Source organism: Bubalus kerabau, chromosome 17 (assembly GCF_029407905.1).
Source record: "Bubalus kerabau isolate K-KA32 ecotype Philippines breed swamp buffalo chromosome 17, PCC_UOA_SB_1v2, whole genome shotgun sequence".
Lineage (NCBI taxonomy): Eukaryota > Metazoa > Chordata > Mammalia > Artiodactyla > Bovidae > Bubalus > Bubalus kerabau.
The window spans coordinates 43,613,219-43,640,551 of NC_073640.1; the positions used below are offsets into that span (position 1 = coordinate 43,613,219).

Below are 27,333 nucleotides of genomic sequence, written 5' to 3' on the forward strand. Positions count from 1 at the left end.
TGACCCTAAGAAGTAGATAGTGCCATATGTGAAATAAGACAATCATGGTATCAATGTCATAGGATTATTGAGAAGTTTAGTTGAGATAACACTTTGAAGTATTTAGGACAAAGCTGTTATTTTTTAAATGTTTGTGATACCCATTATTGTTACTACCTAAGGGCACAAGGCTGGGAATTTAGGAGCCTGGGTTCCATGCCTACCTAAGCCAATCTGAGCAAGACATTTCAGCAGCCTTGACCTCAGAGCCCCTGGAAGGTCAAGAATCTGCTAGCAGGGACCTCTGAGGATGACACAAACCGTGTCCTCCAATAAGATCCAGGCTCTAACTGCAAAAAGACAGTCATGGAGGGAGGAGGCCCAAGACTGAGACTGTAAATCAGGAAGGGTCTTGAGAGTGTTTAGGAGCCCTGTGTTATATGTATTTTCTAGAAGTTTAGTACAGTAGGTACTTTCAAGTGATGATAGTCAATACTTGTCTCCTTAGCCTGTAAAATCCACAAGGGCTTGGTCACCATGTTTTTCAAGCATTCCTTCACAAGTAAGATTGACGTGCCTCCCTTCCTCCAGGCTCTATGCCAAGATCTGGGGGATACAGCAGTGAACAAGACAGACAAGGCAGGGAGAAGAGTACCAAACACGGACAAGAGACATATGGCAGCAAGTGCTGTGAAGGAGCCACAGCAGGGCAATGCGGTGGAGAGGAACTCCTGGGGAAGACCTGGAAATTCTCAGGAAAGATGTAGCTGCAAGGGGCCGGAGCTAGGGACAACAAATTCCAAGGTCCCGAGATGAGAAAGGACAGAGGATGGCCAGAGGAGCTCTGATGGGAGGCAGTTGAAGGAAAGGTCTGAGAGGGGGTGAGGGTAGGTCCACGTGGAGTGGCATGGAGTGTGGATTTGATTTTACTGCCTGCTTAAGTAAATGCTTAAGGTAAAGAGGGCCACATGGAATCCCAGCATCAAAAAGGTCTTCCGATCCTCAGGGGAAAGTCTGTGGCGGAAGGCACACCTGGAAGGCAAGGTGCTAGACTATTACCTGAATGAACACACGCACGCATGGACAGATGGATGGACGCACGTCCAGGAGTAACAGCTGTTCCACAGGCGGCCCCCGATCTGGCGGCCTGAGGCCCTGGTTCTAGGCTCTGTGACCATGCGCTGTGACCTTGGGCACATCCCACCCTGACTCAGGGCCCGGAAACCTGCGTCTCGGGGGCGGGGGAGACATGCAAGGAGAGACAGTGCGCGGGCGCTGCAGGCCTACGGACTTCAGGTCTAGTGGCCCGACCCCTCAGTCAGGGACCGAAGCCTCGCCGCCCGCCGTGTTTACATTCCACCAGCGCCGGCCACGCGGCTTTTTGCCGCTCCAGCGCCGCTCGGCTCCGCCCCCAGAGCCCCGCGACCCGCCCCTCCGCCGTTCTCGCGCCAGACCTCCCCCGCGTCCCGGCCTGCGCAGCCCCGCCCCACCGCGCGCGCCGGCCGGCCCCCGCGTCCCGCCCCGCGCGGGCTCCGCAGCTTGGGCGGCACAGGCCCCGCCACGGCCCCAGGGCCCCTCCCCTCCGGCGCGCAGGCCCTGTCACTTAGCCCCGCCCCGCGGTGGCCCCGCCCCGGGCGGGCCTGAGCGCCTGGGCGGGCCTGCGCCGCGCAGGGCGGGCCTGAGGGCGGTGGCTGGGCGGGGCCGAGCCCTCTGGCTGTCGCTGAGGGGCTCCCAGCCGGCCGGGGCGGAGCGGAGGGTGGCGGGAGGGCGCGAGGGCGGTCCGGGGGCCGGTTCCGCGCGCTGGGATTTTTAAATGTCCCGCTCTTAGCCGGGCGCAGGAGCAGCCGGCTCGGCCGCCAGCGCGGTGTAGGGGGCAGGCGCGGATCCCGCCACCGCCGCGCGCTCGGCCCGCCGCCGTCTCCCGCCTCCCGGCTTCCCGCTCGCCTCTGCCTCCTGCCTCCGGCCTCGGCTCGTGCCGCCTGCCTGCCTGCCGCGGAGACTGCTTCGGGTGAGGACCCTGCCTCGGGCTGCCGGACTGCGCGGCGGGCGAGAACTCCTGGAGCGCCCGGGTCGGGTCGGGCCGGGCCCGGGTGGGGGTGGGGCGAGGCCGGGTCCCCGGGTCCCCGGAGGCGTCAGCGCGGGGTGCCCCGGTAGGGTGACTCAGAAGCGGGCTCCGGGGAGGTGTTGAGAGGAAGACTGAGGCAGCTGGGGGTCCCGAGGGAGGCAATGGGCCGGAGAGAGTTTCAGGGGGCGTTGAGCGCCCCCCCGCACCCTGGGTTCCGACCCGGCGTCGCGGGCCGCTGGTGGCGCCGCGGGTGACAGGCCACCCCGGGCCCATCGGCCATTTTCCCGACCGGCCCGGGAGGCTCCCGCCGCCGCCGCCCGCGCGGGAGGGGGAGGGGTGCTCGGGACAGGCCGGCGGGCCCTGGACCCCTCTGCTGCCGTTCTCACCCTACTGCCGTTTCGTGCCCCCAGGCTTGAGGTCTGATCCTGCGCCCAGCGCCATGCCGAGGGAAAAGGAGAGGTGAGTGGCCTGGCCGCTGCGGGAAAGGGGAAGGTGTGCGGTGGTGGGGGAGGGGTGGGCCGAGATTTGGGTAGACTCTTACCTCTGTGCCATCCTGGTTTTGCAGGGATGCGAAGGAACCGGATACCATGAAAGAGGAAAGTGGCACCGATGTCTCTGTTCGCTCCAGGAAAAGAAAGGCAAATGTAGCCGTTGTGAGTACAAAGGAGACAGGTGGGGGAGGATACCCTCCCCCCCAATCTTACCTGGGTACCAGAATGGGTTCTGCTCATGTATTTGTTGATAAGGGATCAAGGGTGGGGGGGGGAGCGTTTGGCAGAAATGGTGATCATAACCTTACTAGCTTTCTTTTTCTTCTCTGTGTCTGTGTTTTTGTCTTTGGGCTGTTTGGTGTGTTTCCTTGGGGTATGGGGGTTGTTTTATGTTAGTTTTTGCAGGATCCAGATGAAGAAATTGCCAAAATTGACAAGACTGTGAGAAGCCAGTGTGGCAATCAGGTAGGTACATTTTCTGATTGGGTCGAAGTTGAGGCTCCCCTTGTTTGGGGTCAAATTGAGTCTCATACTTGCTTGCCTCCTGCTGAAGGCTTTTTCTCTAGCTATGGCCACAGTTCATATAACCGAGCACTGTGCCTGTCAGTGGGCACTGACCTCTGCCAGTCTTGGGATTCCAGGAAGGACTGTGTTCCTGACTGACATCCCTGAGATTACAAATATGCGCTGATGTCTGGAAGAACCAGAATGAACCTCACATAACTCAGTCCTCTCCTTTTGCCCTTGAGGAAACTGAGATTCATTTAGAGGAGGAAAGTAACCCAGAGTCCTGTGCAAGCCAGGGGCGGAGTCTGTCCTATAGCCTAGGCTGTAGGCTAGTGAACTGTGGGAGGGCTCCTGACACAGAGCTCTTTGGGTAACTGTGATGATGGGGGTTTGTGTGTGCTCATAAGCAACTTCTCCCCCATCCACACTTGTGTTTGTTTCCTCATGGTGCTTAAGGACTTCCCTTCCCTGCTCCCACTCCCTTTAGGTCATGTTTCAAACTTTTCCCCCCTTTTTGATGGTTCTTCTAGCCTCTTCAGCAATTACTTCCAGTGATAACTGCTGCCTGGAGCTTGATCTGACCTCCACCAGAGTATTAGTAAGACATTATGTGTAATGATATGTGCATCTCAACACATTTTTAAAATTGACTAGTCAGTCCATTTCTCTTGCCCCTCCTTCATGGAGTTCCCGCCATATTTCTTGCATGTTCATGGTAGCATCATAATATCAGAAGTCCCTAGCCAAAAAAGCTTGTATTATCTCTCTGCCTCCAGAAATGGCTGGAGACTGTAGTTATGGCCCCAGTAGGGGAAGCAGTCGATCTCCAAACTAACTGATTAGGCTTTCTGACACTATAACAGATAAAAACCGAGCAGGAATAGTATTTGAGCCAAGGAAAGTGGTTCTGGTGAGGGTAGCAGTGGCAGCACATCACCTTGTAGGACAGCGAGCAACAGCCAGAGCAGCTGGGCCTGGGAGAGCGAAGTCTTCCAAGCCGTGGGGCACACGGTCAAGCTGTAGTTACTGCGCACAAGACCCTCGTAATTAGCATTTCTGGGGAGACTCCACTTAATATTGAACAACAGCCTGATGATCTACTTGCTGTATTAGAAGAAGAGATACTTTGTTTTAGGAAAAGAAATAAGACAGTGCGTTTCAAGTTCTTTCCTTTTTTTTCGTTTTCTTTTTTTCTCCCTGTAAAGACTTCAAACCAAGCAAGTTAATTTGTGTGGGTCTGTACTAAAATGAATCTCAACTTTGTGAAATTCAAGATTGGTTGTCTTCCTAGCTATGTTTTGAATTGGAATTTTTAACTAAGGCTGAAGCAAAGCTGTCCCTGTTGACTTCTTGGGGTTTTAGAGTAGTTTCAGTTCCAGAGATAACTGGAGCGGAGCCTAGGGTGCCTAAGACAGGGCTTTGGCCCTGTCCCTGGACTGCAGAGAGCTGATAGACGTGATATGTGAATAGCCATATTATTTCCCACTAGAAGGCATTTTCATGGTTCAGAGATTAATGACAACAGGTTTCTACACATTGTCTAAAGTAGATAGCTTGAAAATTACCCATCATTTATGAAGCAGTCAGTGTCATATGTTATTTCTCTGTAGATTCATGAAGCTACAATTGTGGGGTAACAACCTTTTTGCCAATTAATTACACAGAATTTTTCTGTGGAGTTATCATGGTTCAGCCCTGTTCAATAGCCCTGAGCTACTTATAGCCATCATGCTTAACTCTGTGATACTGCTACATCAGGACCACATGGAACCTTTGATTCTTACCTTAGGTTTTTCCCAATGAAACTAATGCTCTTTTGTCTAAAGTCTATTTAACATATCCATTTTGTTCAATTTTTTGCATGAGACCTAACTTGTTTATTGAAATGGAGTCCTGGAATTTCTATTAGTTACTTCTCAGAACATAATTTTCCATAAGGTAGTTTCATTCTTCATTAAAAGAGGCACAAAGAGTCAGAGGTGGTTAGAAATAATCAAAATTGGTCTCTTGCTATTATCCCCTCCCTTCCTAAAGTCAGATTGATCTCGCTGTCTTTGAGACATGGCATACATTCAAGTTAAAGAATATAGACTTCATTATCCTGCTTCCTACACTACTAGTCAAAGGCCAGCTCTGGGGGCCATTTGCCTGCTTGTGGTTCAGCTGATTTGTCTGTGTGCTGCAGGTTGGGAACTGTTAGCATTTTATCTCCAAAAGTCTTCTCTCAACTATTTCAGCCATCTGGCTGTAGAGGGTGACACCCAGCTTCTGCTTTCAAAACTAGAATTCATTCTTGAGTGAATACAACGTAAAGCAGTTGTAACATGATCCTTTTGAGTCAAGGAAATGATACCAGCACATGATTCTAGAACTGGAAGAGGATGTTGCCCTTCTCCAGCAGCTGTTGGCAAGATCTGTCATGGTTAATTTGCATGCTCAATTCTGTGCACATTGGATGGAGGAGAGCTTTATCCTACTTTGCTCTTCTCAGTACCTTAAAAGTGCTCTGGCTTCCTCTGAAAGTGGCCAGTGTGCTGTGATAGCCACCCTGTCCCATATCTTCCAAGCAGCACTTGGAGAGCCCATGTTTCTATGTTCATTTATAGTCTTCTCGGTTGTCTCTTTTCCAGTCAACATTAATGATCTCTCTGCTTTAAAAAAAATTGCCATGAGTCTCAGAGCTTTAACAGAGCGTTTATGCTGGCAGGATTGTTAACATGCCATATCTTCAATAAATTCATTGTAATTTTAAAAAACAATCAGTTGTTTAGAGTAAGATAATAAACAGTAGCTTTAAAAAGAAAAAACTTTAAATGGCAAAATGACATTTTCCAAATATTAAAAATTGAATTAAATATCTGGACTTTTTAAAAGAAGCATTGTTTGGGTTTTTAATGATGATTTAGCATTTATTACTATATAAGCCTTTGGGGGTGGGTTTCAAAGGTCTTCAGGAATATCTAGGCTTTATCTCTATAGACTTCTTAGTAAATCCTGTGACTCTTGCTTGATGTGGTTTTAAGTAGGCAGATACTCCTTTTTTTTCCATTTGAATTAAGGAAAATGAAAGGTTCTCATTATGTAATATATTTGGCTTGACCTGGAACCAAAGGAAGATGTCACATTTGGTGGGTTTTTATTAAATGAGGAGACTAAATATAGATGGCAATCAGTTTTATACTTGTGGTTGTGGAGTGCTTATGTAAATACATTTATTGGAAATTCTGCCTTTCACTTTTAAGACATTTTATTAGGTTAGTTGTACTTGTTAAAAAACCCAGGTCTTTGAATTGTGACCAAATCTCACAATACCCTTTTGGAGCCTTGCTTAGTATCTTACTGAACTGCAAGTAGATTTTCTTCTTCGGTAATGTAAGACCTGTTTGCATTTTGTCTTACCCTTCCTGTGCCCTCACGCACCTCATACGAGGATGATGATACGGAGAATAAAATGCTACTGACCAGTTTTCTTAGGTACTTACTGCATAGACTCCTGAGAACATGAGAGCTTGGAGTCATTACTGTGTCTTCCATGCTATCTCCATCTTAATTTAGGCCGGAATATTGATTTAGGCCTAGAGATTGCTCTAGGTGTGTGAAGACATTTTTTTGTTTTACTGGCTGTTTTACAAATCAATGAATGTAAAAACAGCTGGTTTACATCAAACGTTTTTTAACATGTCTTTATTTTACAGCCTTGGGACAGTAATACAGCCTGTGAAAACCCCTGCTCCCTGATTCCCACACCTGACAAAGAAGAAGATGAACTTCTGTACCCACACGCTGCGTACAAGCCTCAGAGGTGCACGCCGTCGTCATCCAGAGCGTCGCCACTGCCTGTACTGAAGTAAGCTGACCACCCAGTGCCTCCTGGGTCTCTTACTCCCTGTGTGCACTTCCACTTCGCTAGTTGGATGCATACTGACGCCTGTCTTTTGTGTTTTGCTTGGTTTTGTTTTTTTGTAGCTGGGCAAATAGAGAGGAAGTATGGAAAATCATGTTAAACAAAGAAAAGACATACTTGAGGGACAAGCACCTTATGCAGCGGCACCCTCTTCTGCAGCCTAAAATGCGAGCAATTCTTCTGGATTGGTTAATGGAGGTAGGTTGAGCCTTCTGGTTAACTAGAAGCACTGACCGTTTCTAGATTCTTTTGTGATGTTGTAATCTCTTCATGTGTTTGATTCCATTGACACATTCTGTGTCTCTGAACTGTGGTATATATACTACAGTGGTTTAACTTTTTTGCTTATGTACTTCCTTAAAAGAATTTCTGAACTCTGTTTATCCCTTAGATGTTTTTAAGTTGGCGTCTGAATTTTTTTCTCAAAGTTTAAATAGTTGCAAAGGTTGTATTTTCCAATTAATTATAAATATTGGTATTTGATCTTTGTTAATTTGCTTTTTAAGTGTACACAATAGAATGTGTAACAGCTATTTGATAGCTTACTACCAAATGTTTAAAAATATATGAACAAATTTATTTTTAACAGTCAGAAATTTTGTATTGTTTCATTTTAACTCCTTGGGACCCATTTCTCTTTCCCCACAGAAGTTTATCCTAACAAAATATATTGTTCAAATCTTTTATTGATCACACTTTCATACTTCACATTATCATACAAAAATTGATCAAATAACAAGATTATAAGTTATAGTAAATAATTGTTAAATATAAGAAGTTATGTTGTATAGGCAGTGCACCTCCTTCTGGGAGGAAGTGTGGGTGTCTCAATAGTGGCTTGATTAAGGGACATTTCTTGGATACTGCTTCCCTTGTGGCTCAGATGGTAGAGAATCCTTCTGCAATGCAGGAGATCCAGGTTTGATCCTTCGGTCGGGAAGATCCCCTGGGAAAGGGAATGGGAATCCACTCCAGTGTTCTTGCCTAGAGAATCCTGTGGACAAAGGAGCCTAGCGGACTACAGTCCCTGGGGTTGCAAAGAGTCAGACACGACTGAGTGACTAACAAACATACCTGGACACCTCTGTAAACCTTGGGTGGGTGCAAAATGAGCTTTCTTCTGTGAGTGGAAGGGTATCTTAGGCAGATCCATTTTATGAAAGTATATATGGAAGCTGTGTGGCTACGTATTCCCTAAAAACAGTGCCGTGTACCTTCAGAAAGTTTGTGTTAACAGGGTATGTATACCCTAGTTGTGCTTGTCCTAGAGTCAAATCTGCTGCCACTTAACATCTTTGTGCCTCAGTCAGGCAAGTCACTTAACTTGATTTTCTCATTGTAATGTTTTCTATTAGTGTTTTCCTTATGTAGTTTGTGTGGATTAGAAATAGTGCATATGAAGTACAGCTTACATGTGTGTGTGTGCATGCTATGTCATGTCCAACTCTTTGTGACCCCCTTGACTGTAGTCTGCCAAGCTCCACTGTCCATGGGATTCCAGGCAAGAATACTGGAATGAGTTGCCATTTCTTCCTCCAGGGGATCTTCCTGATCCAGGGATTGAACCCAAGTCTCCTGCACTGGCAGGCAGATTCTTTACCACTGAGCCACCTGGGAAGCCTCTTGGTAGGGAAGATCCCCTGGAGAAGAAAATGGCAGCCCACTCCAGTATACTTGAGTGGGAAATCCCATGTATAGAGGAGCCTGGCGGCCTACAGATCTCCTTTTTGGGATCGCAAAGGAGTCAGACTTAGTGACCAAACAATAGCTTACATAGTAGGCCATGTAAGATTTACATAAAAACATCTTTTTATCATTCTTAATTTCCTTTTCTCTATTGGTCCCTGAAAATGTCAACATAGAAAATGTACAAATGTACAAATTCTTTGGCAGGCCTGCTTAAAACTATAGGCCTTACACTTGTCCGTAGACCCACCATGGCACATAGCCCTCCTGGGCCTTTTGGAACTTTTTATAATTCCCTGAAGCATTAGATATAGTATGCTTTAATCTCAGGCTTCAACTCAAAAGATGTTGTGACTTAGTGGATCTGTTATATATAGTGCAATTGATGCCATTGATACTTTCTAAAGAAATGATTTCCCCTGGAAGTCAATCAAAAAAGTCATGTAATACTATTGAAAGGATAGAAAAGAATGATAACTTTTATGTCTAAAGTGGGACAAAACATGAGTCCACAGTTCACAGGCAGTCTTATCTGCAGTGATGTTAAATTTCCCAGCCCCCAGCCCAGCCAAGAAGTATGTAGCAAAAAAAGAAGTGCTTACACAGTGTGCCTGATGGTGAGCTGGGTAAAATATGTCTGAAAGTTTGTTCCGTAGAGAACAGAAGCTCTGGTTTCACTTCTAATCCGATTGTAGTTGTGTTGCTTGATAAAGACTGACTCTAAACATGGTTCCACATGGACTTAGAAACTCTTTGGTGATTGATGGAGGTTTCTAGTAATGTTCTGTTTGTTGTTTCCGCTGGTGCCTTTCCTACTTATAACCCTGTGAAGTGTACTTATTTGGGATATACTGTTTAGGAATAGCAGTTTTAAATGTATAATCAAACATTTGATGATAGTAATGAATTGAGGTCTAATATTTCTTTGGTCCTTTTCAACTCCATCATGTATACTATTTTTCCACATCTCACAGCAGTCCTGTGAGGTTAACAAAGCAGGACTAATTTATAATGTCTCAATTTTATAATTGGTTTTTCTAAAGGGGAGCCTAGGATAGAACCTAGGTCTCTGAGTCTTTCATTTAATGCTTTTTAATAAAGCTTTTGCCTCTTGTGATTAGATTAACAGTGTTTTAGTGTTGTGATCTTTAAATAAACCTATGTTCCAGCTTTCAAGCTTTCATACTGATGATGCTCATTGTGAAGAAATATTGTAGTTCTTTCCTCACATCATAATGAAACTTACAAAAGGGTACATATTTCTTTGAGAAAATTTTGTTTTTCCTTGAAACACTGCTTTTACTGTACTGTGAATGTACCTTCTTGCTGTAGCCTGTGAGCTTTCGCTCTTATATTAGATCACAGAACACTTCATCCTTATCCTGAGTTCCAGGTTTTCATTGTGCATGTGTTTAGGGATAAGCAAGGTAACCATCCTTTACGAAAAGCCAGCTTCTGTCTCTTTGGTTTTATCCTTCACCAAAATCATGGCAAGTTTGTTTGTCTTTCTTTTTTTCCTCAAGTAACTATTCTAAAACTTACTATTTTTTCAGGTATGTGAAGTCTATAAACTTCACAGAGAGACATTTTACTTGGCACAGGATTTCTTTGATCGGTATATGGCAACACAACAAAATGTTGTAAAAACACTTTTACAACTTATTGGGATTTCATCGTTATTTATTGCTGCCAAACTTGAGGTAAATAATTTTCAATTTTTTTTATGTAGTACATGCTCTTCTTGAGATCCACTGGAATTAGGGGAAGGGATCAACTATTTGTCTGTATTTGTATTTTTCTAATTTGAAGCCTTCTAAAGTTTAGCCACACATAAAAAAAGGCTAGAAATTAACCAAGAAAAGTATGAGTATTTAAAATGCTTAGGTTAATTTAATTCCTTTAATCAAAAAAATTGAACTTCTCCCTAAGAGGATAAAAATTTTGGTGTGATTAGAAGGGTAGATGGGCCTAACTTTCAAACACATTACTAAAGGTATTGAAAAGGTGAAATTTTCAAAACTCTTCAGTAAGTAAAAGGTTGATTGATTGTTGAGGGTGAATGTTTCATTTCTTTCACAATTAATGCATTTTGAACCACTGGAGTAGTTCTTATATTTATCCCATCAATGTACCCTCTCTTTCTTTTTATGTTAGCATACTAAAAAATAATTTGAGAGGTACAATATATAAGTTTAAACTATAAGAGATGGGCATTTTGCTAGTAGTATCTTCTTTTATTTCCTTTTAGGAAATCTATCCTCCAAAGTTGCACCAGTTTGCTTATGTTACAGATGGGGCTTGTTCAGGAGATGAAATTCTCACCATGGAATTAATCATTATGAAGGTATGTTACAAGTTAATTTTTCAGTCCTTTTCAAAAATACATACATAATATCTTTTCTACATTCAGCATGAGTGCATCTGGCTAGGTGTTCTCCAGCTGGACACATTGTGGCAGGGGAAATGGCTGCATTTTGAAACTCCTTTAGAGGGGCTTCCCTGGTGGCTCAGATAGTAAAGAATCTGCCTGCAATGCAGGAGACCAGGGTTCAATCCCTGGGTCGGGAAGTTCCCCTGGAGAAGGGAATCACAACCTACTCCAGTATTCTTGGCTGAAGAATCCATGGACAGAGGATCCTGGTGGGGTACAGTCTGTGGGGACACAAAGAGTCAGACACGACTGAGCAGCTAACATTATAGAGGACCAAAGGGAAGAGAAATGTCTTTTTCTGTTTTCAACCAGTGGTCTGTTTTCTGTTTTCCCATAGGCCCTTAAGTGGCATTTAAGTCCCCTGACCATTGTGTCCTGGTTGAATGTATACATGCAGGTTGCATATCTAAATGATGTTTATGAAGTGCTCCTGCCTCAGTATCCTCAGCAAATCTTCATACAGATTGCAGAGGTAAGTGGCTCTACTGCCTCTGTGGGGCACCCTAACCCACCACTAGACTGAGTAACTCTAGAAGGGGTGTGTGTTGGCGTGTCCCTTAGTGCTCTGTTCTTCCCCATAGCTTTTAGATCTCTGTGTCCTGGATGTCGGCTGCTTAGAATTTTCTTATGGTGTACTTGCTGCTTCCGCCTTGTATCATTTCTCTTCATCTGAACTGATGCAAAAGGTTTCAGGTATGTTGGCTTTCCAGTCCATTAACAAGATACATGAAACTTACAAACCAGTTATTTGTCTCAAATCGGCGTAACATGTATTTTCATTGCAGGGTATCAGTGGTGTGATATAGAGAAGTGTGTCAAGTGGATGGTTCCATTTGCCATAGTTATAAGGGAGACAGGAAGTTCAAAACTTAAGCACTTCAGGGGAGTTCCTGCTGAAGATGCACACAACATCCAGACCCATATAAACAGCTTGGATTTGCTGGTCAGTACTCTTCCTTGTTTCCCAGACAAAGTCTTAAAACTTCCTGGGCAGCCTCTTCACTTGCTTCATACAGGCTCCAGATAATCCTAAAAAGACTCCAGTTCTTTTTAATTCCTTGGAAAAGAAAAAATGGGATCAAGAGATCCTATCTCTTAAGTATCATATAGACCACAGGCTTTTAGATTGTTCTTTGCTATTTTTTTTCCCTTCACTCACCTACATAGGAAAAAGCACAAAGTAAGTGAAGCCCAGAGGATATATTCTTCCATTGTAACATCTCTATTTCTTGCTTTTATTCTTATCAACAGGACAAAGCCCAAGCAAAGAAAGCCATATTATCCGAAGAAAACAGGATTTCTCCTCTCCCCACTGGAGTCCTCACCCCTCCACAGAGCAGTAAGAAGCAGAGCAGTGGGCAGGGATCAGCATGACCACTCCAGCATCCTCACCAAAGACAGCTGTGCAGAAGTGCCTGCTCCAGGTTCTCTCCTGTCGACTGCAGCAGAGACGTGCATTAGCTTTTACAGATATTTAAATGGAAGAGCATGTCTCTTCCGCGACAGAAGGTTTCTGTGGATGGCATTGGACAGGGAGAAGTGTTTTTTATTGAATGCTTAGATTTTTTTAATAAGTGGGTCAAGTACACCAGCCACCTCCAGAACACCAATGAGTGCTCCAGATGCTGCTAAGGAGGGTGATACTTGACTTGATTGACTATTCACACAAATAACAAAGGCTTGAAGTTGAGGAGTGCCATGTTGCTGTTGGTCTCCCCATGGCTTTTCTGGGCTGAGTCGTATTAAGTGGACAGGTGGTTGTGAGTGTTATGATGTACAGCCCACCACCAGCTGTGCTGGGGGCCTCCCCTTTCCATACTATCAGTTGACAGTGTACAATGCCTTTTATGAACTATTGTTTTTTGCAAGTGCTGCTATGTTTATCCATTTTTTAATAAAGATAAAACACTGTCTTTGAGACAGCTGGTTTTATGAACTATGTCTGGTAATTTAAGTTAGGAGTCAACTTTGAATGTGGCTGTATCAAGTTCCCTTTGTTAATTAACTTCATGCTTCTCAAAACTCAAGCCTTTCAAACAAATATATTAAAAGAAAACTTTTGAAGTGAGCTTCAGGTGCCAGCCTCACGGGCCTCCAGGGGCCCCTGAGCTAGAGTGAGGCCCTGACCCGCATCTTCCAACAATGCCCTGCGCAGTGTGAGCCCGGTGGGCTCGCTGGCTGGCGGTGGTGACAGCGGTGAAGTCACATCTGCGTCCAAGAGGGTCTTACGCGTGGTTTCTTCCCGAGCACAGGACAGAGGTCATAAAGTGTCTGTGATTAGTGTTATCTAATACTCTTTGTGTCCTTATCCAAAGCTTAACCTAAAGAATCTTTATTTGGAGAACTTGTTAATGTAGCAGCCTTAACTACTTTGAAGAAGAAAATGCAAAGTAAAATTACATGTAACTCGTAAAGTCTGTTCCCTGATCACTGATGGATTCACCAAGTGCCTTGCTAACAGAAGAGGTCACTGTCCACTTTAAGGCCCGATGTGCACAGTTCACATCACATTTTGTGGGACGTTCTCAAAGTGGTGGCCTTGTCAAGTCTTATGTTTCATTTTCTCACAGTGTTTTGGTCTATGTATGAGTTCATTAAGGGAGGGTGAATGAGCAAATAAATATCATTTATTTCAACTTGGTATTTGTTATTTTGCAAAAATCTATCTGAAGTAGAAAGAAAAACAGCCACTTTTAATCTACCACATTTATATGAAATTTGAGAGAGGTCCTACTTTTTCACATTGTGATGTCATAGTTCTGTCATTTTAATGCAGTTTTCTTAATAAATGCATTATAAATATACATGTAATGGCATTTAGCAAATGATACTCTTAGTTAATTATTCATCTCAGACATACTCTTGCCTTTAAAGTAGTGACTTTTTAATGGTGATCATTTGTGACTCGAAAATTCCTAAAAGGGGTTAATTTACATATGACATTTTCTGTGCAAAAATATGGCACTAAATACATTTCTGTTTTATAAGTTTGAGAACTAGGCAGATGTGAGGAAACACTGGCTCAAAAGCATGTTTGAGGTAAATACCTCATGGACTGGCGAGCCGTCGTACTGCAAAGAGTGTTAGTTACTGAGTATTCTGAGATGAGGCTGCCTTACTTGTAAATTGTCAGGGTGCTGTATTTCTGGAGATCGGTATTCTTTTAAATGGCAGTGTTGCCACAGGCAGCTCTTGATAATCTGTGCTAATCAAGGATAAATCCCAGATGGGTAAGTGAAATCCATAGTATCCAGTATTTTCTGTGACTCTGCCAGAAACTCTCTAAGCCACCAGTAAGTGAAATCAAGTTTCCTCTCTTGAAGGAACTTGTTCCAGTACACACTTTGACCTCTTGGCTCTGTACCCATTTGCCAGATCAGATTTGTTCTGCAATTCATCTGAAACCAACTGAGGCAACGTGATATCAAACAGATAGCAGGGGTGGAAGTGGCAGCTCCAGTCACCTCTGGTGAACAAATGCTATGAGGCAAAGATGTGTCAGCAGGAAGGACCCAGAGAAGGGAGGGGTGATGTATCAGCCAATCATGAAGACTGATCCGGTTATGGTAGAGCACACCACATCCTCATGTCGCACCCCAGCTCACAGAATTTACACAGCACCCTCACACAGCTGCTGTCAGGTCTATGGCCCCTGCGCCCAAGAAGGAACACATGGTTCTTCACGTGGTGGGTGTTGAAGGTTTTCCAAGGCCATCTCCCATGTGTGGAACCTGGACAGCCTGTTTCACAGAGGTCATTTTATACCAGTAGGAGAATAAGAGATGCTGAGCTTCACCTTGACTTGTTCTTGAGACCAAGAACCAGTAAGCAGAATTGTGGGTCCATTAAGACATGGAGCTTAGTGTGTGGATGCACTTCCGTTCTCCAACTCAGGCACAAAAGAGATTGAAGTTTATTTGGGCAAAACTAGGCTCTACTTCAGAGCAGGGTGGAAAGAGAAATCAAATCTGATAATGTCTAGTCATATTTATCCAACCGTGCATTTTCCTACCACATGTTTAGCATTTTGAAATTCAAATCACATTTATACCTTGGACATTGTTAGAAGACTATTTTTATCCCTGCTGTAATCATCTAATTTGCTGATTACAGGTCTCAAATTGCCACAGAGAACTCAATTTTTGAAAGAATTGTCCTGTTTGATCAAATATGTTATTCAAGCAATGCAGTCATTTGTTCCACAAGGTTACCTGCCAGGCAGAGCTAACCAGGAGTAATAGCATTAGAAGCCTATACTTAAAATCAAGCATTAGCTAATCTGCCTGTGACAATAGAGTCTTAAATATAATTTGTGGCAGATACTTTAGTTCCTGCAATGACAGACAATTGCATTTTGTATTCAGTGAGCATAGATTTTTTTCCTACCTCATCCCAATTTCAAATTTAACTTCAGAAGACTCTAATGTGCTCAGTTTCACAAGCTAACAGGTACTATTTCCCAAGAGCCTCAGACAAGAGGGCAATGCTGTCCTTTATTCAATAAACACTCTCTGCCCTCTCATAATTTTCCTGATCAATGCCAATTCTAAAAATTTGTGTAGCATCTGAGTGTCTAATGCTGGCTTCCCTGGCACGACACAGTGAGCTGGCCTCCCGTGGGAGCCCCTGCTGTGTGCTAGGCTGTACTAGCCCTGGAGATGAAAGCCCCAGGAAGAGTCCAAGAGCTCAGGAGAGGCTGGGAGACCGAAGGACAGCTGGAATCCGGAGGGCAGCGGTATGAAACGCGAGAATGGAGTGGAAGCTGCGCTTGTGCTCGGGAGGGAGGCTGTTGAATCCTTCCAGGCAGTCCTGGAAAAGTGGAGTGGAAGGAGACAAAGGCAGATGAGGTGACAGAGGCTACATCACAAAGGGCTTCTGCACATTAAGCTCAAGACGGGGCTGATACCCCTGGCGGAAGAGCTGGTGCGAGAGGAGAGTGAGGCTCAGAGCAATGTGTGCCTCCAGAGCCCAATGAAGAAATGACATCAGTGTGGGTCCAGAAAGGGTCCTCTTACTGCATGCTTCTGTGCCACAGGAAAGTGACCGTGCAGGAAGGCGATGGGGCATCGAGGGGACTGCCCTGCGTGGGGACTGCCCTGCAGCACTCCCAGGCAACAGTGATTTTGGGCTCTGCACCTCTGCAACCTCAGCCAGCTGAAACCTCATCTCCTGCAGTAAGAGGACCCTTTCTGGACCCACACTGATGTCATTTCTTCATTGGGCTCTGGAGGCAGTTACCTGGAGCTGGGACCTTTCCCTGCCATTTCACAAGGTGATTTTGGGCACCATGCTTAAGTTCTCCAAGCCTAGTAATCCTCAGATGTGAAATGGGGATGATAATAACAGTCTTTGTTCCATAAGTTAAAAGGGAGGTTAAACAGGAGAATGCATACAAAGTCTTAGCCTAGCACCTAGAACATTAAAAAGAAACAGTAATAGATGGTTGCCCTTGCTATTATTGCTGCTGCTGCTGGTGGTAATACAAAGGTAGGCAGTCAGACTGAGGCCTGAGCCGGGAGTAGCCCTGCAGTGGGGACTCCAGGAACACGTGGCACTTGCTCTGAGGTGCTCTTAGCCTCCATAGGCTCCTCCCTGCAAGCCTGCTCCCTGGCCCTCCCCAGGCTTCAGCTCCATCTCACTCCTGCCCTTCCTGGGCAGCCTCCTGGAAAGTATCATATACACCTGCTGTCCCTCCTCCTTCAAGCTCCTCCAGTGGGGCTTCTGCCCCACTCACCACACACTACCCTGCCAAGGCCACCTAAGATGGCCAAGTGGCAAAGCTAATGGCCATGTGGTAGCCTTTAGCCTTCATCTCACGGGGCATCTTTGCCACACTTAGCACGGCTGACCCCACCTTCCTTCCAGAAACCTTTTGCCCTCCCTTGACTTCTCACACAGACACACTTGCTGGCCCCGTGGTAACCCTCCCTAATCCCACAGTGTCTCTTTCCTCCTCAAAGGAAACTACCACCCTGAGGTCCAGGTGGATGATTTCCACACCTATATTTAGAATTCTATCATTTATATCTGGATTCATAAGCAAGAGATTTACAGAAACACTGCTTTGGGTGTTTTTAAAATTCACATAAGTGTAATAGAACTTCACACATCAGGACTTTCCTGGTGGTCACTGGTTAAGAATCTGCCTTCCAACACAAGGGATGTGGGTTCGATCCATGGTCTGGGAAGAGTCCATCTGCCTTGGAGCAACTAACCCTTTGGGCCGCAACTACTGAGCCCATGCTCTAGAGTCTATGAGCCACAACTAGAGATAGACCCCGCATACCACAATGAATAGCTCACGCAGCCAAAACAAAAAACAAACAAAAAAACCCTTACACATCATAATACCACTTGCTATCTTTTTCAACTTTATTTTCAACATTTATCCACGCTGATACCTGTAGGATAGGGTTTACTCATTTTCAACTGTGATAAGAGTTTTCTCTTCAGTGAGTATGCCACAATGTATACCTTCTACATGTATATGTGTAGGTTTCCATTTTTTTTCACCATCACAGACAGTGCTGCAGTCCACATCTTGTGCACACGTGTGCCATGTGTATTAACTCCCTAGGACACATTTGTAGATGGGGAATTGCCATGTCAAAGGGGATGTGCTGTTTCAACTTGGTAGATGTGATTGTTTACTTCCCCAAGTTGTGCCAATTTATTCTCCCAGGTGAGGAGTGTAAGAGTTCTTGCCTTCCCACATCTGCTCCAGCTTTTTGGTAATGTCATCTTTTTTTCCCAGTAAAATTGCTATTATTTAACTTTATTGGTTTTCCTATAATTGCAATATTGCAGCATATTTGTTATAATGTTAGAATACTACAAACACATACAACATCAAAAGTGAAAACTCCCCAGAAATGCCATTCTGTTTTGGTGTTAAAAGAGTGTACATTGCTCCAGAATTTTTTCTGTTCATACAACTAACATATGAATAAATGAAAATATTTGCTGTTTCCTTCAACTGTATCATCTCTAAGTAGTTTAAAATGCACATAAAAACTTGCTCTTTTGTTTTTATTTTTCAGTGGTGGCTTGCCAATTTATTTCATTGCTTAGCACATAATTTCAGGGTCTGGCACATTAAATATTTTCTCCATGTGTACATGGATTGATCCTTACATGTATAATCACTTGCATTAAGTTTCTTCTCTTCCATGCTCAGGAGAATGTATGCTACTAACATTAAGATTGAAAAGCTAAACATCAACAGGAAAGAGTCAGGCCTCTGTCTCTGTTATAGTCCTTCTCTGAGCAAAGGAGCCACATAGTTCCTGGGAGGGTTGCAAGAGTGGGATGACAAGCAAGTGCCCAGGTTCCAGTGCATCATCAGACAGACATCATCCATTCTCCAGGACTGTGGGGAAGCAGCGTAGCAGTGCCTTCCTTAATAGAGAAAAAAAAAAAGTGCAAAGTTAACATATCCTAATGGTCACAGCCTAGGTCATCCAGAAGGTTCTCTGTGTCTCCCTTGCTAAACACCTAACCGAGCTCTCTCTTGTTAAGAGATGAGCAGTGAACATTCGATCTGTGTGAGTTACTAATGACTTGGTCTGAAGTGAGTCCCTTGGAGTTCTGTGTACTCCATCCCAGAGGCTGTGGGGGTCCCTGCAGCAGACAGAACAGATCTAGAGGTGCCACCTCAGGGCTGTATGTCCTATGCTGGTGTGCCGGGTTTGTTGTGTCTGGGCTGCAAAAAGGGTTTGAAAACATTTGAGCCAACATTTAAAACTTGGGAGAGTTCACATACAGACATGGCTCCCAGATCTGGGCAGCACCATCAGTCTGCAGAGAACCAGCGTTCCCACCACACTCCCTGCTGCCTCGCAGGACCTGCTGCTTTGATCTTTACTTAGGCAACCCATGACTCTATGAAAAGTGAGAAAACAGTATAGATCAAGAAAGTGGAATGTCTCAAGAAAAGTGGCACAGAGGGCAAATTTCTCTCTGAAGCACAGAATATTTGAACAGGTTTAATTTTCAGGACAAAATGTCTTGGTGTCCAAAGGTATGTTCTTTATCTGCCTGGCTCCCACAGAAAAGTTTCAGACTTCTGGATTTTACAGGAGAATTTCAGCTGGCCATCACTCAAAGGTATATAGGGCTTTTAGCTCATCATTTGCCTGCCCTGGGCCTCTGGTTCCTCACCCACCCAGCAGGCAGTGTGGCCACAGCACGTGCCTCTGAGGGGTTGCATTGCTTTCTGTTTCTCTTCAGACTCTAGTCTTCCAGGTGGTGATAAGAGATGGGTTTAGGGTATTTTCAGGTTCACAATCACACTCTAGGGAGCCACCCCCTACTTCCTGCCATGCAAAGGAGTTTCGTTTCTCTAGATGTCAGGAAGGCAACAGCATGCGGCAGACGTCAGACTGGCAAGCAGGTGGCGGGAAGCCTCCTAGGGGCTGAGAGCTGCCTCACCTCCTCCTGGGCCTCCAGGTTTCCTGGTGACCCTCAGGGTGACCTTTGACCTTCAGCCCAACTAGGGTACATCAAGGCCAGAGTTTGGGCAGGTGTGATTCCAGGGCTGCTGCCAGAAAATTGACCTCTACCCAAAGGCTGGTGCCTGAAAAGTTCCTGGTCCTGCCAGGTGGCCTGAACATGGTCTTGAGTGGGAGGGACCTTGGGCTTCCCTCAGAAGCCTCGACCTTAGGGTGGGCTTTGTTCTTCCCTGAATGGAATTCTGCCCTGTGCTACTGGAAAACGCTCTAAATCTGCCTCTGTGATGGAGAAAACTGAGGCTTGAGAAGACAAATTACCATGGAAAAAGATGAGTTTCCAGATCTCAGGAGTGATTTTCTGCACTATTCATTTTAGCAGTGTCCAGGGCAGCGGAAAGAGAGGGCTTGTCTGTGGACGAGATAGATGCAGAAGCCAATAAAGAATTTATGGGAAGCACAAAAGGCTGTCTGGATGGGTTTTATTAATTACATTTCTTTTATCCTCACAACAATGGCACCTCAGTAATCTACACTGACTGTGCTCAATTGATGCTAATGATTTCACCCTTTTGTTTCTGTTAAAAAAAAAAAAGAGAAAAGGTCTGTCTGCCCAGTTAGTCAGGCCCAGCATGAGCCTGGAGCCCAGCAAGGCCCTGGAAGCACTCCTCTGGGGCCCTCCCCCATCATTTGCGCACCCTGGCGCTCCCTGGCAATGCCAACAGCAGTCCTGCCTGGCGATGGTCATTTGCTGTGTCCCCAACCAGGCCCTGCCCCCATCCTCCTCCACCCTGCTTCTCCATAACTCCATGTACAGGTACTTTTATGTGGGTAATGAGTCTTTTGGGTGGAGTCACAGGCAGGGAGGGTGTGTGTGTGTGTATGTGTGTGTGCGCATGCATAGCAGTATTTTGTTGTTCAGTCGCTCAGTTGTGTCTCACTCTTTGCAACCCCAAAGACTGTGACATGTCGGGCTTCCCTGTCCTTCACCATCTCTTGGAGCTTGCTCAAACTCATGTCCCTTGAGTCATTGATGCCATCTAACCATTTTGTCCTCTGTTGTCCCCTTCTCCTTCTGCCTCAACCTTTCCCAGCATCAGGGTCTTTTCCAATGAGTCAGCTCTTTGCATCAGGTGGCCAAAGTATTGGAGCTTCAGCATCAGCATCAGTCCTTCCAATGAATATTCAGGACTGATCTCCTTTAGGATGGACTGGTTGGATCTCCTTGCAGTCCAAGGGACTCTCAAGAGTCTTCTCCAACACTACAGTTCAAAAGCATCAATTGTTCAGTGCTCAGCCTTCTTTATGGTCCAACTCTCACATCCATACATGACCACTGGAGAAACCATAGTTTTGACTAGACGGACTTTTGTCAACAAAGTAATGTCTCTGCTTTTTAATATGTTGCCTAGGTTGGTCATAGCTTTTCTTCCAAGGAGCAAGTGTCTTTTAATTTTGTGGCTGCAGTCACGATCTGCAGTGATTTTGCAGCCCAAGAAAATAAAGTCTGTCATTGTTTCTCCATCTATTTTCCATGAAGTGATGGTACCAGATGCCATGATCTTTGTTTTTTGAATGTTGAGTTTTAAACCAGCTTTTTCACTCTCCTCTTTCACCTTCATTAAGAGGCTCTTTAGCTCCTCTTCACTTTCTGCCATAAGGGTGGTGTCATCTGCATATCTGAGGTTATTGGTATTTCTCCCAGCAATCTCGATTCCAGCTCCTGCTTCATTCAGCCTGGCATTTTGCATGATGTCTTCTGCATATAAGTTAAATAAGCAGGGTGACAATATACAGCCTTGACATACCCCTTTTCCAATTTGGAACCAGTCTTTTGTTCCATGTCCAGTTCTAACTGTTGCTTATTGACCTCTGTACAGATTTCTCAGGAGGTAGGTAAGGTGGTCTGATATTCCCATCTCTTTAAGAATGTTCCACAGTTTGTTATGATCCACACATTCAAAGGCTTTAGCATAGTCAGTAAAGCAGAAGTAGATGTTTTTCTGGAATTCTCTTGATTTATTTGGTATACCTCACCTAAGGGTTCTTTTTGAAGAAAGAAAAAAGGAGGTTGAGTTGCTTTCCTCCCACAGTCCCTATCTCTTATTACTAAATTTTGTTGTTTTAGCATAAGTTAGAAAGGGTATATGTGCCGGGGGCTTGGCAGTGACTGAAATTGTCATGAATCATTTATTTGCCCACATCTGCTGTCATCCTTCCACCTCGGAACCCAGGAGGAGTTGTCAGCAATGGCCTTGAAGAGTTTCCACACTCCAGTGTGATAAACCTCAATGTCTTTTTCTCCTTCTTCTTCTTATGCTACCCCATAATGTGCTGCTACACCTCTGGCCCAGGAGAGAAGCCCAAGGAAAGCGTGTAGGTGATAAACAATGTTTCCTGTTACAAATGAATGAGGCAAGTGTGCATGCCTGACACCTCTGCCATTGTCTGAACACCAACTTCATTAGCCCAGGATGCATGGGGTGGTGTACAAGCTGCAGAGCCCTGTACCAGACCCTCACCTGGAACACCCCTCAGAGGGCTTTCAGGATGGGGTTTGGATGGCTCTCCTGCATGTTTCACCTTGGCATGTGCCCTCATCCCCATGCCAGGTAGCCCTGGTTTGTGGGAAGACCCTAGAAGGGATCCCAATGTGGTCATAGCCACCTGTAGCTCAGGCAGGGCAGTTGTGGAATTTCTAAGCAGGAGGCTTAAGAGTGCCCTGCAGCTGAAGGTAGGGGCTGTGGTATATCCTGAAGCTGCATCTGCATCTTAGTGTTTATTGAGGTTGTTTTGGGAGGAACTGATGGTGACAACGGAGGGGGTCAGAGCTGCTTTGGCTCCCACTCTCCAGCACTGCCAACCTCCTTCCTGCCGTACCTTTCTACCCTCCAAGCCCCCTCTTCACAGGCAGTGGGGGCCAATCTGCATAGCTGGTGACCCAGGCTGGCACCCTTGGTGAAGCCCACACTGAGAGAAGACCAGCACTGAGAGGTTGCTGGAGGGCCCATGTGCTCACTTACCCCGAGCAGCTGCTGGCCTCTGGCACACTCTGCTGCTATAAAAATATCAGCACTCTGCCCCAGCTCCTGGAGAAAGTCTCAGCATGACAGCCTGCAAAGTAATCCTACATTTGAATTTCATCTACAAATCCTGGTTTCCTCCAGACAAGCTCAAACCTGCACAGATGGCCCCTCACACCAAAAAGTAAAAATAACAAAAGCTTGCAATTCTGAGCCTCCCTTTTTCTCTGGGCAGATGTGCTGCTGCACATTTCAGGAGATGCACAGCCTGCTTATGGGCAGCAAGCCCTCACCTCTTGAACAATTCTACTCACCCCTTCTGGTGTGCTGGTGGGGAGCAGTCATGGCCTATCAGGGTGTTTCTGTGGTGCCTGGGCCTTTGGAGTTGGGCAGGGAGATCCAAGGTGGGGAGGAAGAGTGAAAACTCATTCCTCACTCAACTACCCAAGACTGGCCACATGGCCATACATGAGATGGTGCAGGAAAATTGTTGAGAGTTTTGAGTGAAAGTCGCTCAGTTGTGCCTGACTCTTTGCAAACCCACGGACTCTTTGCAACCCCATGGACTGTATATGGCCATGGAATTTTCCAGGCCAGAATACTGGAGTAGGTAGCCATTCCCTTCTCCAGGGGATCTTCACAACTCAGGGATAGAACTCAGGTCTCCCACATTGCAGGCAGATTCTTTACCAGTTGAGCTACCAGGGAGGGTTTTGAAGTAGTCAGTAAAAGTTGGGGCATGAGGCTGCCATGCATGTCAAGGGCAGGTCTCAGGGTGGGAGAGAGGAAGCTCTGGGGGTTCCTGATTTTCTGAAATCTCTACCTTCAAATCCCAGCAGGCCACAGGAATTACAATTCCCATTAATTCTCTCCACCACTATTTGCCAAGAGCATCTATGCTGGGCCCTGAAGATACAGTTATAGACAAGACAGACCTAGAGGGTACAAGCCCAGCAAACACAGAGTCGAGGTCACCTGTGGGCTGGGTGGCCACAGACCCACTGGTCAGGAAGGCCATAGAAGGAGGCCAGAGCAGGGGGTCTAGAGAGAGGCCCTGCTAGAGACACCAGGAGAGACACTCCTAGGCTGGGTCCACCTCTGATGAGCCATGTGACCCTGAGTACCCAAGGCTCACATTTCTTTCTCATCCAGAAATGGTGGCTGTGGTCTTGGCTCCAGTGGAGGGTCATATGACAGAAAGACAGTCAGTGGCAAGTGAAACACAATTCAAACAGCCAGGAGAAAAAACGAAATTCTTGGATACAGACCTCTGGATAGCCCAGGGACATATTTAGCCTCAGGCATGGCATGGCTGGATCTGGGTGTTTGCATGCTGTCCTCTGGAATCTAATGCCCTTGCTCAGCTTAGCTTTGTTCTATGCCGATCTCGTCTTCCATGTGATATCTGCCAGTATCTCCAAGCTGATATTTCTACCAGCAAGCCCTTCCTCAATCTCTAGCCAAAGTCCTGGGGATGATTCTCATGGGTCCAGTGAGTTACATGCCTATCTCTCCTCTAATCACTGTGGCCAGGAGGATGTAGTGCTCTGATTAGCCAGGCAGGAGCCAGCCGGGATGGAATTAGTGCCATGTGAACTACCTGGTCTCACAGACAGGGTGAAGGGATGCTAGAGTGGAGAAAACGGCAGCAAACACAGAAACAAATAACAAAACTCTCCCAAACAATGGTTGACAGCCAAGATGTGAGCATGCTCTGAGACAGCCGCAAAAATCCTGCTTCCAACAATGTTCATCTCACTATAGGTATGTGGCCACTGTTATTCAACCCTTAAGTGCCCTTGACTTCACAGTGCTGGTCTCTGTGCCAGGTCCAAGATGCAGGGAAGGTTCTAGACACCCCTGTGGGAAAGCCTGCCCCACACCTGGTCTCAGGGTAGGAGCAGCCTAACACTGAAGTCTGCTTCACCCTCAAACCCTGCAATTTTCCTCTCTGGTGTCTGCCAGGTTTCCCTATGTTTTACTTCCATCTTCCTCTTCCTTAGACCAGCACCCAAGATCCCCAATCTGGCCCGGAGGAAAAAAGACAGAGATCAGGAAGGTCCTCACTAGCCAAAGCACCTAGCCTGTGCCTCTCACGCACAAAGCATTTGTTTGCCACCCAGAAGACCACTCCGCATAGACTTGCCCTCCTTAGCAGAATAAAGGTATGAATCCAGCATTCCACTACAGTTCAGGGAGGCACTATCCAAACAGGGGCAGCCAAACATTGTGTGGCCCTTGGTCCTGGGATGGGGGTGGGGACAAAGCAAGTAGCATTATCAGAGACAGACATGCTGACACTGGTTAGTAGGTAAGTGAGCTGGGAGGAGGCAAATAGAAGGCTTGTTTCTGGGCCACCACACAGGCTTGTGTGACTGCCCTGACATGTCTCAGGGACTGGATCAGGGCAAGTGGCTGTTCAATGGTGCATTCACAGTACCTTCCATAAAAAAGATCTTTAGAGAAGAACTGACCTCAAGGGTTGGGTTTTGATTCAGACAGCAAGAAACCAAGGTCTTAGTCCTGGCCTGAATGTTCCCCACAGTGTGCATGGCACTGTTGTTAAGGCTCTAGTTTAGTCATTTAATTCTCCCACAACCCCGTTTCAGACAAAAGGTACAGATAGAGGGAGATTCAGCAACTTGTCCAAGGTCATGGGGTTGGGGAGGGGGCACGACAGACACTGGTTTCAGGGTCTGTGGCTGCACTTCATGAAAAGCCGGGGCCTGGTTATTCCATTAACCAGTTTACATGAACCCCAAAACCAAACCGAAGGTTGGGGCCCAAGTATCTGCTTTCTGGTATCTTGGGCCCTATGGTGGCTCCTAGGGTGCCTGGCTGTACGGCCCTGGGAAGAGCGCTTGTTACCCGCCCTGGAGCCGGGCAGCTCAGCTCCTGTGCCCAGGACACTCTCTTTAAAGAAACCTGCGCACTCTGCCCGCCCCTCCCAGGCCACCCCGGCCCCCTGGCGGCCACCGACTCTGCGAGCTGCGCTCCAGGTCACGCGGCGCGGACGGAGGAGGAGGAGGAAGAGAGATGGAGGAAGCGGAGGAGGAAGAGGAGGAGAAAGGAGAGAGGAGGGCCTGAGTGGAAGTCGGCTCTGGGAAGGAACGCTGACTGCTCCCGAGTGCCCAGCGCGCCGCTGCAGGGGGCGCTGACGACCCCCGGCTCAGGCAAGAGAAGGGTGGGCCAGGAGGGCCAGAGGTCCCCGCCAGCTCCATCCCCTCAACTCCGACACCCTGGCGGAAGCTATCGTGACGATTCGCTGAGCGCCGCCTCTGAGCCTCCTCTGGAGGCGGGCACCACTGCTACCTCATTGTACAAAGTGGGAATCTTAGGCTTCACGGAGTGCCCTAGACCAGCCCCAGCCCCAAAGGGCTGCAGCAGGACGCCAGGAGCAGGATCTCGACCCCTGCACAAAAGAGCCAGGCTGACTGCATTGGGATCTTGGATGCACCACTTTCTGGCCACATGGCTTTGGAAAAGATTCTTAGCCGCTGAGGGCTCCGCTTTCCTCATCTGGGAAATGGGATAGTGCCTACCTATCCCTGGGAATGGGATAGTGATGTCAGGCACTATCTAAAGGTTTATTACCGTCCTTTAGACCAGGGCCTGATACGGCTGAGCCGACCTCAGTGCCTGCCATTGCTAGCAGGGGTTTAGCTGAATGGAAGGAACTGAGCCTCAGTGGGGCGCACGCGGGCTTGGGCCTGGCCTCTGCCTCCCAGCCTATCGGCCGCGCGCCGCAGCAGCCTGCCCGACTCTCTGAGAGCAGCTAGCTGACACCACCTTCAGGGCTCAGGCTGCGCTCCACGTGCGGCGTGTTTACCCACGTGATGTCGACCCACCCACCGTGCCCGGGCCCCGCCCCCGTTCCCGCCCCCGCTCCCGCCCCTCTGAGGCTACTGGCTCGCGGCTGAAAGCTGTCGGTACGGCTGCTCCGCGCTGGAGACACCGAGCGCGACCTCACGCCGCCCGGATGCCTGCCCAGGAGACTAAGCAGGCTGCTCACTCTTTAGGCACGCCGGGCGCGGGCGCTGCGCTGGATCCGCACCGAAACGGGATGAGCCATGGGTCCAGTCCAGCTCAGAGACTCTATACGGAGTGCGCCCCAAGGGAGGGGCGGGACCAGAGCTACTAGGGGCGGGCCCATGGGGGAGGGCTCTTCAGAGTGCGCCCTGCGGAAGGGGCGGGTCCGGGGCGGATGGGGCGGGTCCGGGGCGGATGGGGGCGTGCCCGCGGGCGGGGCCCTTCCTGCGCACGCGTTCCTTCAGGTTGGGCCCGGGGGCGTGGCCGTTCCGGGGGCGTGGCGGGCCTTGTCTGTGCCGCGGCGCAACAGCCCTGGGCTCTAACGCTGGTAGCAGTTGGCTAGATCCTTCCAGGAGAGGTGGAACTCGTTGAAGCTCGGTCATTAGCGGAAGTGTACATTCAGTCCCAGATTCCTCTACAAGCTCAGTAGAGCCACTCCCGGCTCCTTGATTGTGTCCCCTTGACTTCCTCAGCCGGCCTTCCTCCTGTCTCCTTGACGTCCTCTGCCGCTCCACAGTTGATGTTGCACAGGTCTCTGGCCTCAGAACCGCTGGCTTCTAGGCTGACTGTGGGAGACTTGGTCCACTCTCTGGTTTAACTTCCACTTCTGTGCGGGTAGTCCGACAGTTCTACCAGTAGTTAGCAAACACGTGCTAGGCACTTTTATAAGTGCTTTGTGACTTATTCACCAATAACCGCTTGGACGCGTTACACCTAAATCTGTCTCACATCCGAGACCACTGCCTTCAGCTCCATATCCTTCCATCCAGA

The 27,333-nt window shown here is 47.1% G+C and overlaps 1 protein-coding gene and 1 long non-coding RNA gene across 5 annotated transcripts; one reads left to right on the forward strand and one right to left on the reverse strand.

Annotated features, from left to right (window-relative positions):
- Positions 1 to 1,766: 1,766 nt before the first annotated feature.
- On the forward strand, positions 1,767 to 13,699 carry CCNE1 (cyclin E1). 4 transcript variants are annotated; one of them, XM_055552619.1, is made up of 12 exons: positions 1,775 to 1,987; positions 2,455 to 2,503; positions 2,610 to 2,697; positions 2,932 to 3,000; positions 6,738 to 6,889; positions 7,009 to 7,144; positions 10,186 to 10,332; positions 10,881 to 10,976; positions 11,461 to 11,535; positions 11,645 to 11,756; positions 11,849 to 12,006; positions 12,315 to 13,699. In XM_055552619.1, exons 2-12 carry the CDS (start codon positions 2,484 to 2,486, stop codon positions 12,435 to 12,437), a joined length of 1,176 nt encoding a protein of 391 aa, XP_055408594.1. In that variant the 5' UTR covers positions 1,775 to 1,987; positions 2,455 to 2,483; the 3' UTR covers positions 12,438 to 13,699. The 4 variants fall into 4 exon arrangements, with proteins under 4 accessions (XP_055408595.1, XP_055408594.1, XP_055408593.1 ...); XM_055552618.1 differs by having other exon boundaries at positions 2,941 to 3,000; positions 11,401 to 11,535; XM_055552617.1 differs by having other exon boundaries at positions 1,776 to 1,987; positions 11,401 to 11,535.
- A 3,120-nt stretch (positions 13,700 to 16,819) lies between these two features.
- Positions 16,820 to 26,651, reverse strand: LOC129631529 (uncharacterized). The gene is made up of 4 exons (XR_008704070.1): positions 26,546 to 26,651; positions 22,534 to 22,624; positions 19,832 to 19,922; positions 16,820 to 18,461 (listed from the first exon to the last, which is right to left on the reverse strand). It is a non-coding gene; the product is annotated as an uncharacterized LOC129631529 (long non-coding RNA).
- Between the last annotated feature and the right edge of the window lie 682 nt (positions 26,652 to 27,333).

What these genes read in the sequence shown, in the direction of transcription:
- CCNE1 (XM_055552617.1), top strand. Translation starts at nt 2,484, where the DNA reads ATGCCGAGGGAAAAGGAGAG. An exon ending in ATGCCGAGGGAAAAGGAGAG is followed by an intron (nt 2,504 to 2,609) that starts GTGAGTGGCCTG and finishes CTGGTTTTGCAG; the next exon opens with GGATGCGAAGGAACCGGATA. An exon ending in TTCTGGATTGGTTAATGGAG is followed by an intron (nt 7,145 to 10,185) that starts GTAGGTTGAGCC and finishes CTATTTTTTCAG; the next exon opens with GTATGTGAAGTCTATAAACT.